This window comes from Triticum aestivum, chromosome 7A (assembly GCF_018294505.1).
Source record: "Triticum aestivum cultivar Chinese Spring chromosome 7A, IWGSC CS RefSeq v2.1, whole genome shotgun sequence".
Classification (NCBI taxonomy): domain Eukaryota; kingdom Viridiplantae; phylum Streptophyta; class Magnoliopsida; order Poales; family Poaceae; genus Triticum; species Triticum aestivum.
Genome location: NC_057812.1, coordinates 198,937,377 through 198,955,778, shown reverse-complemented (window position 1 = coordinate 198,955,778; position 18,402 = coordinate 198,937,377). Strand labels below are relative to the sequence as shown.

At 46.2% G+C, this 18,402-nt stretch overlaps 2 protein-coding genes across 2 annotated transcripts; one reads left to right on the top strand and one right to left on the bottom strand.

Moving 5' to 3' along the window:
• The first annotated feature begins 1,854 nt into the window (after positions 1-1,854).
• On the top strand, positions 1,855-7,610 carry LOC123150511 (uncharacterized). The gene is made up of 6 exons (XM_044570352.1): positions 1,855-2,344; positions 3,090-3,324; positions 4,003-5,414; positions 5,579-5,692; positions 5,844-5,995; positions 7,258-7,610. The coding sequence occupies exons 1-5, from the start codon at positions 2,021-2,023 to the stop codon at positions 5,949-5,951; spliced, it is 2,193 nt and encodes a 730-aa protein (XP_044426287.1). The 5' UTR covers positions 1,855-2,020; the 3' UTR covers positions 5,952-5,995; positions 7,258-7,610.
• A 663-nt stretch (positions 7,611-8,273) lies between these two features.
• On the bottom strand, positions 8,274-12,712 carry LOC123150513 (protein HOMOLOG OF MAMMALIAN LYST-INTERACTING PROTEIN 5). The gene is made up of 7 exons (XM_044570354.1): positions 12,409-12,712; positions 12,205-12,305; positions 11,450-11,559; positions 11,275-11,350; positions 11,026-11,163; positions 9,636-9,707; positions 8,274-9,526 (listed from the first exon to the last, which is right to left on the bottom strand). Exons 1-7 carry the CDS (start codon positions 12,500-12,502, stop codon positions 8,654-8,656), a joined length of 1,464 nt encoding a protein of 487 aa, XP_044426289.1. The 5' UTR covers positions 12,503-12,712; the 3' UTR covers positions 8,274-8,653.
• Between the last annotated feature and the right edge of the window lie 5,690 nt (positions 12,713-18,402).

Sequence of the window (18,402 nt, the reverse complement as noted above, 5' to 3'; positions counted from 1 at the left end):
GTCTGGTATGTGCACAGCTAGCCACATTAGGATTTAGAAATGTCATATATTCCTTATTGAATTTGTGTACTTTCTAGTACTCCCTCTATAAACTAATATAAGAGTGTTTAGATCACTACTTTAGTGATCTAAACGCTCTTATATTAGTTTACGGAGGGAGTACAAGTTTGAAGAATCTGTAAGCATGGTGCTACTGTACATTGTGGGAAGTTTTGCAGATCAAACGTATTGAATAGATTGATTTGGAAAGTGGTACCTTCGAACCATATCAATGGATTCAGAAAAGCAGGGCTTGAATTAATCCACCAACTTGTACGGTATTAGCTTGTCTTGGTCGTGTGAATCATGCAATGTGTTAGGGACTCTTTGAATTAAAAGAATTTTTTGGAGGATTCATTTCTTAGGATAGTTTTTTCTATAGAGCTTGCTTCGTTTGTACTCCTTTCGTTCCGAATTACTTGTTGCAAGTATGGATGTATCTAGAATACATCCATACTTGGTGACGAGTAATTCGGAAAGGAGGGAGTAGGATTAAAACCCATAGAATTTTCTTGATGTTCTACTTCCGCGGTCTTGGTTTATTAGCCCTTTTTGTATTTTGAGTCAAATTTTGAGATGAGAGGGAGGTCAGGAAAAGGGGTATAGAATCAATGGATCACTAGGGACATAGAAATGAGAAGCAACACGAAAGGCGTGGCATCGACCGCGCAGAGAAGGTCGAATATTACAGTTCCTAAGCATGTGAGGCTTCAAGAGGACATAAGGATCAGATGGTCGTTGTGGAAATACGGCGCCGACTATACATACCTAGGCATGGGCTGCAGCCCGAGGCTAGGTTCGGGCTTCTACTTTCAGGCTTTGGGGGCGGGCTTCCAGTCTTAGTTGTTAAATGCATATTGAAATTCACACGTTTGGGCCGCGCTATGGGGCTTCGGGTTGTCGCTTGGCTGGGCTTGGGCTTGAGAAGAGAGTAACTTTCGAGCTTCCGCCGCTCCCGCAGATTGTGCTCACTTCTTCATGCTATCAAAGACCTCCAAATTGTCAGTGTATAATGAGACGATTGAATCATGCCCTTTGCGTAAGGGAAAGACCGAATCCGAGAGCCAGAGCTTCAGCCGTCACGGCATCCACACACCAATCTATCTTTCCATTCCCTCCTGCAATGAATTGCCTTTCATCCCTCAGAACCGCCCCAACAGTGCCCCTAAGCAGATCTTGATCAAAAGATATATTAACATTAAGTTTGACAAAAAACCCGAAGGCCTTATCCAGCCCTCTTTTTTCAAGATAGCCTTCAGAGAGGAGGCGATAACAAAATTAGTTGTAAGCGTACAAATCCCATAGAAACCTGGTATGCACTCTGAACTATCTCCTCATGTACTATTTTATCCTTTCCCACCATAACTACCAGGCAGTAATGGCAATAATCTATCGAGCATTTGAAAAGCCAAAATGGACAAAACTTGATCTGGTAAAAAATGTAGGAACTCCAGAACCGTCTTTCCAGCATGATCAACTTCGCAGGCTCTATTAATAATTAGTTCGTCCCTAACCGTTTGGACAGGGTGATGAACTTGTCTGTAGAGACTAAAGAGTTTTCTGCAACCAATGAGCGAAGTAGTAAGGATCTTTATGTAAAATACATAACTTATCTCACATGTGTTAGATGTAGATCAAATAGTTTGAAGTGTCTTGATGACATGCATACCACCATCACCAACGGCATTTATAACCTCCCATCATCCGCTGGCTGCCACGCCCCTACCGTTTCCGGCCGTCAGATTTCGTGGCCCGAACATTGCTGGCTGTCCGATCTATTTAGTAGCCCATCCGTAGGTCTAGATGCAGAACCTTCTCTGATCTCTGTCCCCATCGCGCGGTCGCGCCGCTCAAACCCTCCGGAATCCTCATCGCCACTCCCCTGTGGCCCTGTCCCCCACTCTAACCTGGCGCCAAGCGAGCCTTTCAAACTCCCCGTCGCCTTCCAGAACCTTCGAGAAGCGTCCCCCTCCGTCGCGCCATGGGCTGCGGGCGGAAGCGGCCGCGGGGGGGCGGGGAGCTGGGGCGGGTGGCGGAGATCGTGATGGTGCTGGCGGTGGCCGGGGAGGTGCGGGGCGGCAGGGCGCCCACGGCGGCGGAGCGGGCGCTCGTGGCGGAGGCGCGGGGGCGGCTCGCAGCGTCGGTGGCGGCCGTGGAGGTACGGCCCAAGGAGCTGTACCCGAGGGAGGCCGTGCGCACGCTCGTGGAGGACCTCGGGCTCGGCCGCGCCAGGGATCCCGCCGCCATGGACTACCGCCCCCGCAGGGCCTCGATCGCCGAGAGGATCCTTCTCACCAAGCGCAAGGTTTGACACCCTCCCTTGATTCAGCCCATTTGTTGGGTCCTAACTAAGCCTGTTCGGTGGATCCACTCAGAGGCATTGCTCTCTGCTTCTCTCTGTTCAGTGGAGAGCCAGGCACCCTGTAAAAAAACAGCAGCAAGCCACACGTAGTATAAGATTAATCACATACTCCTACTATCGTTGATTAGTAGTACGACCTAGTAGCCATTAGCCAAGCAAACAAAGAAAAAGAAGAACGAAAAGTGCAGAAAACAGAGAAGGGACGAGAGGCGCGGAGGTACCTGCTGCCTGGGTGAAGGAAGAAGGCGTCTGCCAGCATGGAGGGAGGAGGCGGAGGGGATCGTGGTGGCAGTATCGCGTGGAGGAAGATGGGGATGGCAGTGACCGGTCAGTGCAGGCGATGGCAGTGGCGACGAGTGCAGGCGATACTTGAGGATACAGCGTATCACCATATACAATGACAGATGTAAATGATTTTAGGTATATGTGTGTTGCATCAACCATCAAATGACAAAAATGTGAATAGTTTTCTTATTTTATAAGGAAGTATTTGAGTTTACACAATATGGCCAGTTCAATTTTCTTAGTGGTCATGATAGCTTTTAGCTTTGGGGGTCAAATTTCTTCTGTTTCACTAATCAGCATATTAATATGCTGTAATGTAGTTCGATATGTTGGTGCATATATGCTAACTGAAATTTTAAGCATCTTCAATGATTTCTCTTTTGTCTTTCCTTTTGTGAAATAGATGGAACAAGTCAAGGAATCTCTAGTACGTCCAACCACGAATGTTCCTCAGACAACACCCTCAAGTGCAACCGCTATATTCCAGGATGGAGCTTCCAAGTCCGCCGCTGGATGGAACCTGTCAGCTGCTGGGTCATTCCCTGCCTCAACCCCAACCCCAGTAACCATGTCTTCTTCTATCTTGAAGCAGTCCCGACCAAATGAAACACCAGCGGGAGTATCTTCTTCCAAATCAGGTAACCTTCCTTCAATTGTTTCTCTACCACTGGTTGGTTCTGCAAATATTGAAGTGGAAAAGGCTGTTAATTGTCCTAATTTCAGACAAAGAGGAGGTAATGTGTCGTTGCATCCATGTTTGCCTTACACTATCCACTTTATTCATTTTCGTAACTTTTTAATTAAATGTTCTTCCTATTCTCAAGACGGCTGGTGCTTATGTTTAACGCTTGAACCTGGTCTAGCTCCTAACTTCACTCAAATAAATAGCAATATCTTACATTCCATGCAGAAAGATAAATATGTTCCTTAAGAAGCTCATCCTTTACATCCAGGAATAGTTAGTTCCACTAGTATGCATTTTTTGTTGGTGTGCATCAATCTACATTTTAGCTTAACTAGTACCGCAGGCACTCTGTATACCCTGGTTACAGAATCAGCTAATGTGAAGTTATATGCAGAAACTACACAGCACTAGATTTCACAACAGCATTATTACTATGTTACCAATGTTCTATTATTCATAATATAAATTCACAAACACTTCCACCCTATCTTGCATCCTTTATTCATAATATAAACTTTTTCTAGAAGATATTCACACCATGCAATTCTGGTATGTTTGATTTTGAGTGAGATGCATTCCTTTGAATCTGCTTACTCAAAAAGTAATTTTGTCTATGTCACCTTTGTTGCAGCAACTATTGGCCAGACAAATAAATCAGCTCATCTTACTGCTACTAGGTCCAGCCAAAGCACAGTTCAGAGTTCTAGTGCAGGGAAATCTCATGAAAAGAAGGCACCTTCTGCTCAACCTGTCAACAGGAACATTGTTATTGGAGATCATGTTCCTCCGGGAGCAGCAGCATTTATTCAACAGGAACCCTGCTTCTCCAAGCACAACGCGATAGCAAAAAATGTTCAACTGGTTCTGCACCAACCTGCCAACCATCCTAGCTGGACGGTACCATCAACTGAGTATATGCATGCTCGGGTGGACTGTCAAATATGTAAAACATTTATCACTGATGTGGAGAGTTTACTTGTTTGTGATGCTTGCGAGAGGGGTGTACACTTAAAATGCCTTCAGCAGGATGGGAACGAAGGCCTGTCAATTGCAGATTGGTATTGTCCAACCTGTGTAGCGTATAGTAAGGGCAAACCTCTGCCTCCAAAATATGGCAAGGTTACAAGAACAATTGTTGCATCAAAGGCTAGAGGTGTAACTTTGCAGAGAGCATCAGAAAACCCACGCACAAAAGATGAGAGTGAAAAAGTGGCAGGAAACGGAAGTTTCATCAAGCAGAACTCCAGTGAACCTGGTAGGTCTGTACGTAACAGTGACATGTTGGCCTTAGACACTGTTAGTTCAAAAGCACAATTGGGCTCTGCTTCTGAATTTCAAAAGGAAAACACTAAACATACTGACACTCTGTCTAAACAAAAGGAAGGACATGGCCCACCTTCAAGAAGCTTAGTTACAAAGACCATGGAATCCTCCAGTCAAATTGAAAGTAGTGGAGGATCAACATATAGTGCTGCTGGAAATCTGTCGGAGCAGTCTCATAAGCAAAGAGAGACAATTGAGTTACTTCCATGTGCTGTGAATTCAGTAAATGATTCCACACTGCAGGCTACTGCAATTTCTGACGGGGGAAATTCCGACCATTCCTTCATTGACTCATCTGAAATGTGTGGAATAGAAGGAAACTCTGACCAACTTCTGAACAAGGACGAACAAAGAACCAGCAGCGGTAGAACACCAGCAGATCAAAAACATCAAGAAGATGTAGCCGCTGATATTGGAATAGGGTGTCCTCAGGATGATGAAACAACAGAAGTTAATGCCATGTCAGAACATAACAATGTGTATCTGGTGACATCAAACATGGACTTATGTGCTAAGCATGAAGTTATGGCAGGTCCAAAGAGTGAAGCTGTAGGTTACAGCTCAGATCTTGGTGATGTGGATTGGGTTGGCGATGCCCTGAAAGTTGTGGGCAACATAACTTATTATAACTCCTGTATTGTTGATGGTATAACATACAATCTCCAAGATCATATTTTGATTGGTTCCAAAGATGGCAAGTCTGCTCCATCCAAGCTGCAGGTATCTTTCCATTTTTGTATTATTCCCTCAACTATAGCGTAAATTTAAACCTGTTTGCATGCTAGGATGTTGAAAGGTTAGCACTCCCCTCTTCGTATGTCAAACGCTGGTTATCGTAGAGTGTGTATTCTCTGTAAGACAGTCTTTTCTGCTATCTTTTGCAGTTACTGTGGGAAGAGCATGACTCCCAATCTAAGCTGGCTATGGTTAATACGTATTTCTTTGCTTCGGACATTCCAGAATCGGCTACCAAACCGTCTTCTCCTGAAGAGAATGAGGTGAGCCAAGTGTTTTGATGAAACTGCAAGTCAGAATTTGGGGTTAGATAGAAAATATTTAATCCACATGTGCCAAAAATCACAACCAACCTATGTTGTCGTAGATGCTAATAGTTTGTTCGTTTTCCTTTGTGGTGGTGTCTTCTTACAGGTATATGCTTCAAATAATCAAAAAACAGTAATGGTTTCTTCAATTTGTGGCCCATGTGATGTGTTGCATGTTGACAAGTTTAGAGAAGAGACTAATAGAAGAAATTAGGTGGTCAGTTCAGATAGTAAGCTACATCCAATTTTCTTTGGCAGGTTTGTTTCCAATCTTCTGATATACTATCTTGTATTATTATGATTAGTTAAAACTTGAAATCAGAAATTTATTGTAACTTTGTGTAGCACTGGAAATAAGTAATGTTCCTGTAGCTTTGCTTGGATTTAATAATTAGAACTACCCACACAAATAATAAGTCAATGACACAAAACAAAACAAGGTAGTGGTGGCTGAGTGGCATCTGTGGGACGAATCATTAAGCCAGCCCAGTTTTATAAACGGCTGGTTTTGGTTTGTTTCTCCTTATACATACCTTGATTCCTACTCATTTTGTAATTGCTCAGCTAATTGGAGAAGAAAGTTTCGTAATCTTCAAATGATAATTGTATATTTGTGACATCTTTTCTTGAAAAGAACACTGGAAGGTTGTAGTGCTGAACACATCATTTCCTACTTTGCCTGACTACTGTGCTGGTCGTTGAGTCGACTTCCACTATTGGTCATTTTGCAACCGTTTTGCTAGAAATGTTTAAGAACTTTGTCCCTATTATCCAGATTGCCGTTCATGATTCAATAGTCATAGAAGGAGTTGTACGAATAGGCTGCAGTGAGGGACAGAGTATTACTAGCACAAGTTGAGTGACAAATAGCATGTAACAATTCTCAATCATGCATTTATTTCCCCATAGTTCAACATGGAAGAAAATGAACCACCTAACTTGGAGGGCTGCCGAACCATGATTTATTTGTCGATCCAGAGCAGGGGTGCATCACAGTTGTCGAATCTTGTATATTCTGCAAGATTTTGATTCTGCTAGCCAAGATTGGTTGGGTTCTTTTGTGATCCTGGATGGCAATATTGTACATCTGGATCATGCTCTTGACACTTGACTAGTAGTAATATAGGATACAGTAGTAGTTGAACTATGAAAGATCATTGTACGGACCTTAGTTCGCTCAATCACTGTTTTCGTGGCCATCGCCACCAACGCCTTAGGCGCAAACTCCCTGACAGATTGATCCTCGATCCATTGACTCTAGTATCTTATTGAGCCTGGGCCTTTTTACAGCCCTGCTCAGAGATGCGATTGGAGTCCATCTTATGCGTGAAATATTCTATGCTGGCCACACAGAAAGAAACCCTATTGGAATCTTAAGGAGTCATATTATACATGAACTGGTTATTAATGATGGGTGTTAACACAGTTTCCAGTATTGTCTCGTATTCTCGTTCAGACGTAAAAAATTATTAGCCATTCCCAACAGAGGTAAGCTAATTATGTATCCAATTATTTTGCAGGTGGAAGTATGATGAATCCACAGGCAGTTTTGTTAGTGTTGATAGTTCGATGGGTTTCTGACATTCTTTTGAATCACAGTTCACAACTGTACATTGCCGGTCGTCTCTCGTTCCAGCCATTTTGCTGGATGTATATGTGAAGGATGAAGCTGAAGTGAGGTTTACATGCATGTTACTGTATTATAGAATGATGTGTACTGGTTCAGATCTTGCTGTGGGTTTGCCTCCTTGCTTCCTATCAAATTGAGCTATTTTCTGTGTTGTTGCAAAATTTAGACCCTTGATTTACTTGGTACCCTTAAAAATCATATCACCTTCTGCATTAGATGTCGATGGATGCTTGATGAGCCACCTGGCAGAGAAGTTGTTTTGCCATTTGATGCCCAAATTCAACGTTATGAGCAAGTCTAGAATAGCCACCATATAGGATATGCAGCGTGCTTCATATGGATATGGAGGCCGTGGTAGATGTGCGCAAAAGTTGCCTTAATGCGGCCTCCATATCTTTTCATTTGAGGGATTAAAACACTATTTTGAGATATCATTGCATTACAAAGGTACATAGGGGGTAGAAAAGTCAATTTGAGGGATTAAAACACTATTTTGAGATAACATTGCATTACAAAGGTGTTACATGGGTATTTGCATAGAAGGTGATTGCATGGAAGTTATTGAGATCATGCAAAACAGAGGAAACTCACTTGGTCCGGCAGCAGCAATTTATGAAAAATGCTTGTTTTTAGCCCGTAATTTTATTTCAATAGAATTTTCTCATTGTCCTAGGGAGGCCAATATGGCGGCAGATTTGTTGGCTAGAAATTCGGGAATCTGCCTAGAAATTCGGAGGTCTCTAGAACCATTGTCTCGAAATCGGAGCCTCCGGATTTTCTAGTAGATGTATTGACAAACGATGTATCGATGTTTGCACATGAAATATAAACCGCCATAATGGCATTTCCCTCAAAAAAAAAGGTGTTACATGGGTGTAGAAAAGTCAATTAACAACATGTCCGTACTAATGCAAAGAATCATCCATTGGATTTATTACCTTGCAGAGTGGGAATCTTCAACATTTTATTCAGGTATAAAAATGGCTGGTAATCAAACCAGAAAATAGCAGGCCTTGAATGAAGCAAACTGTATCAACAACCATCACCACTCGAGGATATGCATTCCAAGCAATGGCCAAATATAGCCTTATCACAAAACTCTGAAAACAAATGACTCCATGTGACACAAGAAACAGTTTGCTAAAGACCTCCTTTCATCTCCTAGATTTGTGTAGCCACCCCAGCGATCTTGTATCTATGCAACCAGGCAACACCTCCATCTCCATGTTGGTCGTAATTACAGTATAGTGTATTTACACAAGATGTGTTCTCCCAGGACCAGGCAGCTAGTGAGTTTCTGCAGAAGGGTTCGTCAGGAGATCCAGCGCACGCTTCAGGTGCTCCACGGCAATTGACACGTCGTCGAATGCAAGAGCGCCGACGGCAAATCTTGCTGCCTTGTGAGCCTCAGCGATCTTCTCGACCGCCGGCTGGTAATTGCTGTCATACGCGTATTGGCTAGCTGGTGGCGCAGCGGGAGGGGTAACCTGGTGTGTAGCATCAACACTCGGATGGTACTGCGTCGGTGCAGGATGATTTGATGCCGGAGGAGTGTATGATGGAGCAGTTGGCACACCACCATCACTAGCAGGATGGAATGCAGGTTGATGGGTTGTGACAGAAGGTAGTGTGCTGTCCTGGAAGCTCGGGTAAGACTGGAAATTAGGGTAGTTGTATGGAGCAGGTGGGGTTTCTGTAGCGTAGTAGTTTTGAGAGGTGTGCTGGGGTTCAATTGTGTAGGGTGGTTGGTGGTATGTCTGAGGATAAGCTGAAACCTCTGGCTTATCATTGCTCTGAGGATTGTAGCCATCGTCCGAAGGTTGATCTGCTCTTGTGTACGGGGGTGGTGAGTAATTGGATGGTGGTTTATGGAACTCATTTGTAGGGTAGTCTGTGCTTGTGTACGAGGGAGATGAATAATTGGGGTGTGGGGTGTGGACATCATGAGGAGGGTAATCTGTTCCTTGGTATGAGGGAGAGGAATAAGATGAATGTGGTGGGGGTGAAAACTGGGACTGTGGAGATGAGAACTCGGACGGTGGAGGTGGTGGTGAAAAATGTGCCTGGGCAGAGACATGATCATTGAACTTCTCTGCACCTTGTCGAGAAGATATATTTCCTGGCTGGACAGCAGAAAAGCTATCCCTCCTGCTAAAATCCTGTATACAGGAAGATGATAAAATTAAGAAAACTAAAACTTCTTCAACAATCCCTAAAAAAAGATTCTTCAACAAAGACGAAAAAGTAAATAAAGACTAGCCAAATGACCTTGTCTATAGGATGAGGTGATGCTTCATTTCCATTCTGCCGGCTACCAAAAGACTGGCTTCGCCCCATATCCTGATTAATAGACCAAAAATAAGTGACTGTTAATCAGTGAATGTGAAATCTACACAGCAGTACTGTTGCACGTCTGCTATTATTTTTGCATGCTGTGAGACATGCACCTTAATTCAACAAAACGATGGAGCATGAAGAAAAGGTACCAAGTAAACTTTTGCACCTTTTACAGTGTGAGAATGCAAAGTACACGATGGTTACAGAAGCCATTTTACTGAGCAATCACATCCTGTTTGAAAGATAATCAAACATATAGGCAACAATATTGAAGTCCATTGTAGCCCACCACAAATCAATCAAACATGCAAAGTAACAAGATGAAGAAACCAACTATTGAATTTTCTTTTCTTTTTTTACTTTGCATAAGGTTGCCATTTTCTCTCCCCTTAGTAACAATCTTAGCAATGATGAAAACTGATTGTAACTTCGAAAGTGGAAAACATAGGTAGCACCCGGCCTTGTTGGTAAGGTTCAGGAGGGTTGTCGACATATTTTTTGGGAAATGGTACAAGGCTTGGGGCATGTCTGGTTTCCAGCCACAGTTTGCCACGCCTAGCAATATTCAAACAAAATATTTCATGTGTGTATCTTCCAGAGTAGAACCGCAGAATGATCTGTTTGTTGAATGGATAATTATTGTTCACAAATGATAATTGTGTGTGCTTGTCTGCTTGAGTTCTAAGGGTTCTCAAAACTGAACACTGGGAGTGGTACTTATTGAAGACAAACTGGACTGAAGTGATAAAAACAAGGACGCAGTGTCATACAGGCTAGCAATACACACAAAAACTGCCCCTCAAACAGGCAACCATGTAAGCAAACTAAAGCATTGTTCAGATCTGCCACTGATGTTGTTTAAGTGGTTCATCACAGATCATAATTGCTCAGTCGCCAATTCTCATGCATATGGGGGTGACCACTGTGCCACGTAAGTGTGGTGCTCCCTTTTGCTGTTTTGCACACAAAGAGGGAGAGAGGGATACAAGAGAAAGGCGGGAGAGTGCTGCTGCCTGGCATCAAATATGTTGGCACTGCCAAATGCTGCGAGAATAGCCAACTGGTGTAATTTCGACCCCCCCCCCCCCATGAATGAATTAGGCAATTACACTAACTCACATTTGTATTTGAGCAATAGTTAAGTTTTTCACACACTTCAACCTGCCTCGTGAGTTGTTGTTTTTCAAAATAATAATGCTGACTAACAAATTATTGATTCCGCAGCGTGTGAACAACCAAATGCATCATAGAAAAGCCAAATTTGCAAACAAATACTAGTATCTATCATTAATGAAAGGATTGCCGGAGTTAAGGAAGTTACATGATCAATTGTAGTGGTGCTGGCAGGTGCTTCATCTTTGTCCCCACCAGGAGGGCCAGCTTCAGGCTTTCGTCCTTCTTTGAGAGCTTTTCTAATTTCAGCAGCTTTCCAGATGGCATATTTCTGCTTCTGCTCAAGCTGTTAAAGGCCAGTTAAAGCATAAATACATACGTACATTCTGAAAGTTTCAACATCGCATAATAAAATTGTAGACATTAGCATATCAGGCTTAAATAAAGAGACACTTACATCAGGTTGAAGCTCGCCAAACTGACTGAGAATCTCAAAAAAGATGCTGGCAGCATAGAAGGTTTTTGCGGTGTTTCTGCAAAATGTGCAGATTTATTTCAAATGTGTTAGTGGGACTACAAATAGCTAATCCTGATATGATTGAAGCGGAATAAGAATTGTGCAGTTATAATACATGTCAGCTCGTCCAGCACGATCCTGTTTGTCTGCTTTAGCAAAGACACTTGATGCAAACCCCTCCAAATGAAGATGGTCATCAGGCCCCAAGGTCAAAGATTTCTTATCCTGGAGGATGGAGAACTTAATTAGGACAATAAATCTGAGAGAAATGAACTTACTAATCTATATATACTGGAGCAGATTAAGGGTGTGATAAAAAGGATTGTTACTTCAAAACAGGCAAGTGAGCAAGTGGCAACACTTACATCACAAGCCCAAAATCAATCCAAACACGGAGCACTACCGCAACATTTGGAACCAGTGGGTGGCATCAAAGTGGTCACAAGACATGGAGAACACAGCACATACACTAATACTGATCCATTGGAGTTTGATGCCAATGGAAGATCAGCCCATATTGCTGAGTGGTTCCGTTACTTGATTACGAGAATCAGCATAAATTCAGGTGGAGTCGATTCCTAGGGTTCCGATGGAAACATGGGACTTCATAAATTATTCACTGCATTGCACTTGCATGCTAACAGCAAAATCACCATACCTCAAATGATAAATATCAGTATTCTTCTTAAAGGCAGTCACATAACTGGTTGCTAATCAAAACAAAATACATCGATGTTCTCGTTCCCAAACCCTTAATGCGACGAACGCAACAGATCCAAAGTAAACTACAGTCCACAACTGCTTAGTCCCCCCCCCCCCCCCCCCCCTAAGAAAACAGGTAAAAGTGAAAGGGGACAGATGCTACGATACCTTCTCGAGCTGGTTGATGAGGGAGACGAGGATGGAGTTGGTCATCTTGGTGCGCTCCTTCTGCGGGATCACCAGCCCCTTCTCCATCGCGTACAACCGACCTGTTCAAACCAAAAGCAAATCCAAATCCAAATCTCAGACCGAACCCTAGCAATCAGCGGCGATCGCCGCAAGGCAGATAGACGGCGGGGCGTCGTCTCTCACAGTAGTAGGCGACGAGGGGCTCGTGCTTCTGCAGCTCGTCGGCGCGCTGCAGGTAGGGCAGCAGCCCCTTGGCCGGCTCCGTGCCGCTCCCCATCGGCCGCGGGGGACGTCTGCCTCGCTACAGGAGAGGGATGTCGCCGGAGGCGGAGGTGGGGATTGGGGGTTTGGGTTCGGGGAGGCGGCGATTTGGTTGGGTTTTGTTGGATTTGGGTAGGTTTTCTGCTCTGGGAGTCGTTGCTAGGATGCCGCAGCTTCGTCAGGAAGGAACCGTGGAGGTGGGAGGGAGGGAAGGAGAAGCTTCTTTCTGATCGTGGGGTGGGCCGGTGGGGGTGGTTTTTTACGCGAAGGTTCCTTGCGTTGCTGCGGATTTGCACCCCGCTCCTTCCGTGGTCTCACTCGCCGACCGTCTGATCCCGGTCCCGTGCCGTGAGGAACGGTCGGGGCAAATATGCCGTTAAGACGGGGCCGCCCTTGTTTGTTTTATCCTGCACTTCTTGTTTGGTTGGGCAGATCCACCAAAAATGCAAGAGTGTGTTTGGTTTTTGTCATGGGATAGAAGGCAACGGATCGGTTCCGTCCCAAGAGGCCATATGTGTTTGATTCGCTGAACGAATCAGAGCCCACACGTTTCAGAAACGACATACTCTCTCCGTTTCTTTATATAAGGTGTATTTGTTTTTTGTTAAAATTTTACAATGTAAGATGCATTTGTTTTAAATCCTCATAATTCCTTTATTATATCTGATGAAGCTATGTACCTAGGGTAGGGTCATGGACCTGTCCAGCATACCCTTTCCAAGGACATCTTTACAAAAAATTAGAAGCAGTTGAAGAGAAATCATCATCCACTCGACCGCGGAGATGCGCTCACTCGACCACCTTGAAGACACTCGACCACCAGAAGATGAGGAACCCTCCACTCTGCAACGGTTAGGACTTAAACTATAGCATTATGAGCATTTATGATATTTTACTGTAGATGTTACCAGTAACGCCTTTCCTTTATGAGCATTGAACCCTGAGTAACGGAGGGGAGATGGGGTCCTGGCGCACTATATATAAGCCACCCCCTCCTCTGGGACAGGGGTTCGCACTTTTTTGTAAACTCACACACACACATATAATCCAGTCGACCGCCCCAGGGCACCAAGACGTAGGGCTGTTACTTCCTCCGAGAAGGGGCTGAACTCGTAAAACTCGTGTGTACAACTACTCCATAGCTAGGATCTTGCCTCCTCATACCTACCCCATTCTACTGTCAATCTTAGATCCACGACAGTTGGCGCCCACCGTGGGGCAGGTGTCTTAGCGACTTATTGGAGAAGTTGCAATTTTTTTCGATCCCCATCATCATGGTTCCAGGCGGAAGTTTGGCTGAGGGCCGCGAGATCCGTCTCGGCGCGCTCGTGTTTGTCACCGACGACTCCACTTGGCTTCAGGAGGCACCACTCGACGTCGACGCGCTCCCCACCCGCGGGGTGACGCACTTTCACGCGTGCGTCCGCGGCGTCCTCCTGCGGCAACCGTCGACCCAGTACCAGTCGACTTCAACGGCTTTCCCCTTCCCTGCGACCCGCCGGAGCAAGCGCACCAGTCGGTCGAGGATTCAACGGTGGGTGAAGCATGCGGTGGCCCGCCAGTCGGCCACCCCTCAAGTCGCGGCGCTCGAGCCCGACGAGTCTCTCTACGGCCCGTTCGATCTGTCCACTGACTCCGTAGAGACTGCATCCGAGTGCGGCAACAATGACTCGGCGGCGGAAGTCCTGATGGTCAATGGACCACGCGGCCCTCCTGGCTTCGATCGTGAAGACGGAGGTGACTGGAACTGCGATCCGTCGCGCGTTCATGAGGAGTACCGCCCCGAGGCTCTCTCCTCGCAGTAGAGAGAAGAACTTCATCGCCGAAACATGGATGCCCTACATACTTCAATAGTTGGAGAAACGCCCGAGGCCCAGGCCTTGGAACAGGCTCGCTTGGCCAATCTGGCTGAGCGCACTTGGATGGAGAACCTACAGTGCGCACTCGATGATCGCGCTCATCAATGTGCTCCTGAGTCCAGCCGACGCCAACTTTTTCCACCTCCGGCTCAGGTATACCGGACACCGATCCAAAACCTAGCAGCTGCTGCCCGGATAGCAGAGTCGATTCAACCTTCCCAGTCAGAAGCTGGCCGAGGTCTGACGCAGATCAGGGCCTTGCTCCGGGCAGCAGGAGAGCAGAATACCGGCCGTGTCTCAGTCGCGGGATAGGATCCATAGCAGATTTGTGGTCGCAGATACGGTCTAGTCGGCCCATAGCCCGAGATCGCCCCCGAGGCGTGAGGGACGTGGAGAGCGGCGTGATCAGTACAGAAACCAGGAGCAGTATGATCGTTGAGCCGATCGCAATGGTCGCCGTCGAGTGCCCATGCCTCCTCCAAGGAGTGGGTCGTACGTGTCGCGGCCACATGAAGACAGGCGCCCTAACAGCGTCGGAAGGGGTATTCCAGTCGACCCCAGAGAGCCAGGCTTTGATGCGAGATCTATTCTCGTACATGGCTTGGTCGACAGAAACAGAGCTCACCGAGATGGCCATGATAGAGGCCCGCAAACCAGCAATAGGGTGCATGTCTCTGGCCTAGAGTACTTCAGCAGAGCTATCAAAGCTGCAATGATTCCCCCTAACTTCAGGTTGGCGACTGGAGTCAGTAAGTTCATCGGAGAGTCCAAGCCTGACACATGGCTCGAAGACTACCAAGTGGCTGTCCAGATTAGTGGCGGCAATGATGAGGGGGCCATGAAACACCTTCCTCTGATGTTGGAGGGCTCGGCTAGGGCGTGACTGAATCAGTTGGCACCTGGCAGCATCTATACTTGGGAAGATCTCGCCCGAGTGTTTGTCAGAACGTTTGAGGGTACTTGCAAGCGGCCAGCAGGTTTGACAGAATTACAGTGTTGCGTCCAGAAACTGAATGAAACTTTGAGAGATTATATCCAGAGGTGGATCACCCTGCACCACACGATGGAAGATTTGTCTGATCATCACGCAATTTGTGCTTTCAAGGAAGGCGTCAGGTACCGGGAGTTGAACCTGAAATTCGGTCGGACAGGAAACATGACTCTGACTTGGATGATGGAAATCGCCACCAAGTATGCCAATGGTGAAGAGGAGGAGCGACTGCGGAGCGGCAAGCACAAAGAAGTCGCCCACGAAGCCGGAGGAGGAAACTCCAGTCGGAAACAAAAACGCAAGGCCAAACCAGCTGCTCCGGGTGAGGCCTTGGCTGTGGTTCAAGGAAAGTTCAAGGGGAAGCCCAAAGGGCCGTGGAACCCCAAGAAAGTAAAAGATCAGGATGGAAATGACGTGTTGGATCTGCCGTGCCATATCCACACCAAAAAAGACGAAGAAGGTAATTTCATTTATCCGAAGCATACCACTCGACAGTGTCGACTCCTAATCCAGCAGTTCCGAGAGAAACAGCTCAAGGAAAAGGAGAAGGAGGCAGACAAGGCTAAGAGTGAAGGAGAAGATGATGATGGTTATCCTCATGCGAATTCCACTCTGATGATTTTTGCTGATGTTGAAAACAAGAGTCGATTGAAAGTCATCAACAAAGAAGTGAACATGGTCGCTCCGGCGACACCCAGTTACTTGAAATGGTCGCAGACTGCCATTACATTCGACCAGTCTGATCATCCAGCGCACATCGCCACCCCTGGGAGGCAAGCGCTGGTGGTCGACCCGGTGGTCGAAGGCACTCGACTGACAAAGGTCCTGATGGACGGTGGTAGTGGCCTGAACATTCTATATGCAGAAACGTGAAAGGAATGGGCATTCCGATGTCCAGACTCAGTGAAAGCCATATGAGTTTCCATGGGGTCATCCCGGGCAAGAAGGCTGCGTCCCTCAGTCAGATTGCACTCGACGTGGTTTTCGGTGATGCCAAAAATTACCGCAAAGAAAAGTTGACGTTTGAAGTCGTGGATTTTCAGAGTGCGTATCATGCAATTTTGGGCAGGCCGGCTTATGCACGATTCATGGCTCGACCTTGTTACGTGTACCTCAAACTGAAGATGCCTGGTCCCAGAGGAGTGATCACTATCTCTGGTAATCAGAAAAAGGCGGAAGAGTGTTTCCAGAAGGGCTCAAAGATCGCCTATGCCCAGATGGCCGTGGCAGAATTGCAAGAATACCAGAAAAATGCAGACCCGAGTGCCTTGTTGCGAGCCAAGAAGCCAGCCACGGATTCAGCATTCCAGTCGTCTAGCGAGACGAAGTCTGTTCACATCCACCCGACGGACCCCAATGCAGCTCCGACCCACATTTCGACCACACTCGACTCCAAATATGAAGAAGCGCTCATCCAGTTCCTCCGTGAGAACTAGGACATCTTTGCATGGAAGCCTTCTGACATGCCAGGTGTTCCCAGGGGACTGGCTGAGCATCATTTGCGAGTCGACCCGAAAGTGAAACCAGTCAAAGAGCATCTTCGACGGTCCGCTGTCCAGAAAAGAAAAGCAATCGGTGAAGAGGTGGCTCGACTTTTGGCAGCTGAGTTTATCCAAGAGATTTACCACTCTGAGTGGTTAGCCAATGTTGTCATGGTCCCAAAGAAAGATGACTCACTCTGCATGTGCATCGATTTCAAGCATATCAATTGGGCCTGCCTGAAAGATCACTTCCCTCTCCTTCGCATCAATCAGATAGTTGACTCGATTGCTGGGTGCGAGCGTTTGTCCTTTTTGGATGCCTACTCCGGGTACCACCAGATCCGTCTGTACGGACCCGACGAAATAAAGACAGCCTTTATCACCCCGTTCGGGTGCTTCTGTTATGTCACAATCCATTCGGCTTGAAGAATGTTGGAGCCACATTTATGCGAATGATTCAGAAGTGCCTGCTCACTCAGATCAGTCGGAATGTGGAGGCATACATGGATGACATTGTGGTCAAGTCACGTAAAGGTTCCGACCTGCTGACCGACCTCGCTGAAACCTTTGCCAACCTTAGAATGTATGATATCAAGCTCAATCCATCAAAGTGCACGTTTGGAGTTCCAGGCGGAAAGTTGCTCGGTTTTCTTGTTTCCGAACGAGGAATTGATGCTAACCCAGAGAAAGTAGGCGCTATACTCCGAATGAAACGCCCTGTGCGTGTGCATGATGTCCAGAAGCTTACTGGTTGCTTGGCCGCCCTAAGTCGATTCATTTCTTGCCTCGGTGAAAAGGCGCTGCCTCTTTACCGACTGATGAAGAAATCAGATAAGTTCGAGTGGACTCCAGAAGCTGATACAACATTTGCAGAGCTAAAAGCCCTGCTTTCCACCCAGCCGGTGCTTGCTGCTCCAATCAGCAAAGAGCCTCTTTTGCTTTATATAGCAGCCACTGGACAAGTCGTCGGTATAGTACTTACGGTCGAGCGGGAAGAAGAAGGAAAAGCGTACAAAGTTCAATGCCCAGTTTATTATATTTCCAAAGTCCTGACCCCGTCAAAGCAGAGATATCCTCACTATCAGAAGCTTGTCTATGGAATTTACATGACCACGAAGAAGGTTGCACACTACTTCTCAGATCACTCTATTACAGTCGTCAGCGACGCTCCATTGTCAGAGATTCTGCACAACAGGGATGCAACTGGTCGAGTGGCAAAATGGGCGATTGAACTCCTTCCCTTGGATGTCAAGTTTGAGGCAAAGAAAGCTATCAAGTCCCAAGCAATAGCAGATTTCCTCGTCGAGTGGATCGAACAGCAACTGCCGACTCAAGTTCACTCGGAGCACTGGACCATGTTCTTTGACGGATCCAAGATGTTGAATAGTTCTGGTGCTGGAGTAGTTCTGGTATCCCCCCGAGGAGACAAGCTCAGATATGTCCTCCAGATTCACTTTGATTCCTCCAACAATGAAGCAGAGTATGAAGCACTCCTGTATGGGTTGCGCATGGCCATCTCACTCGGTGTCCGTCGCCTCATGGTCTATGGCGACTCAGATTTGGTAGTTAATCAAGTGATGAAGGA

What these genes read in the sequence shown, in the direction of transcription:
- LOC123150513 (XM_044570354.1), bottom strand. Translation starts at nt 12,502, where the DNA reads ATGGGGAGCGGCACGGAGCCGGCCAAGGGGCTGCTGCCCTACCTGCAG. An exon ending in TCATCAACCAGCTCGAGAAG is followed by an intron (nt 11,560 to 12,204) that starts GTATCGTAGCAT and finishes TCCATCCTCCAG; the next exon opens with GATAAGAAATCTTTGACCTT. An exon ending in GCACCACTACAATTGATCAT is followed by an intron (nt 9,708 to 11,025) that starts GTAACTTCCTTA and finishes TCTATTAATCAG; the next exon opens with GATATGGGGCGAAGCCAGTC.
- LOC123150511 (XM_044570352.1), top strand. Translation starts at nt 2,021, where the DNA reads ATGGGCTGCGGGCGGAAGCGGCCGCGGGGGGGCGGGGAGCTGGGGCGG. An exon ending in TCCTTCTCACCAAGCGCAAG is followed by an intron (nt 2,345 to 3,089) that starts GTTTGACACCCT and finishes TTTGTGAAATAG; the next exon opens with ATGGAACAAGTCAAGGAATC. An exon ending in CTGCTCCATCCAAGCTGCAG is followed by an intron (nt 5,415 to 5,578) that starts GTATCTTTCCAT and finishes TATCTTTTGCAG; the next exon opens with TTACTGTGGGAAGAGCATGA.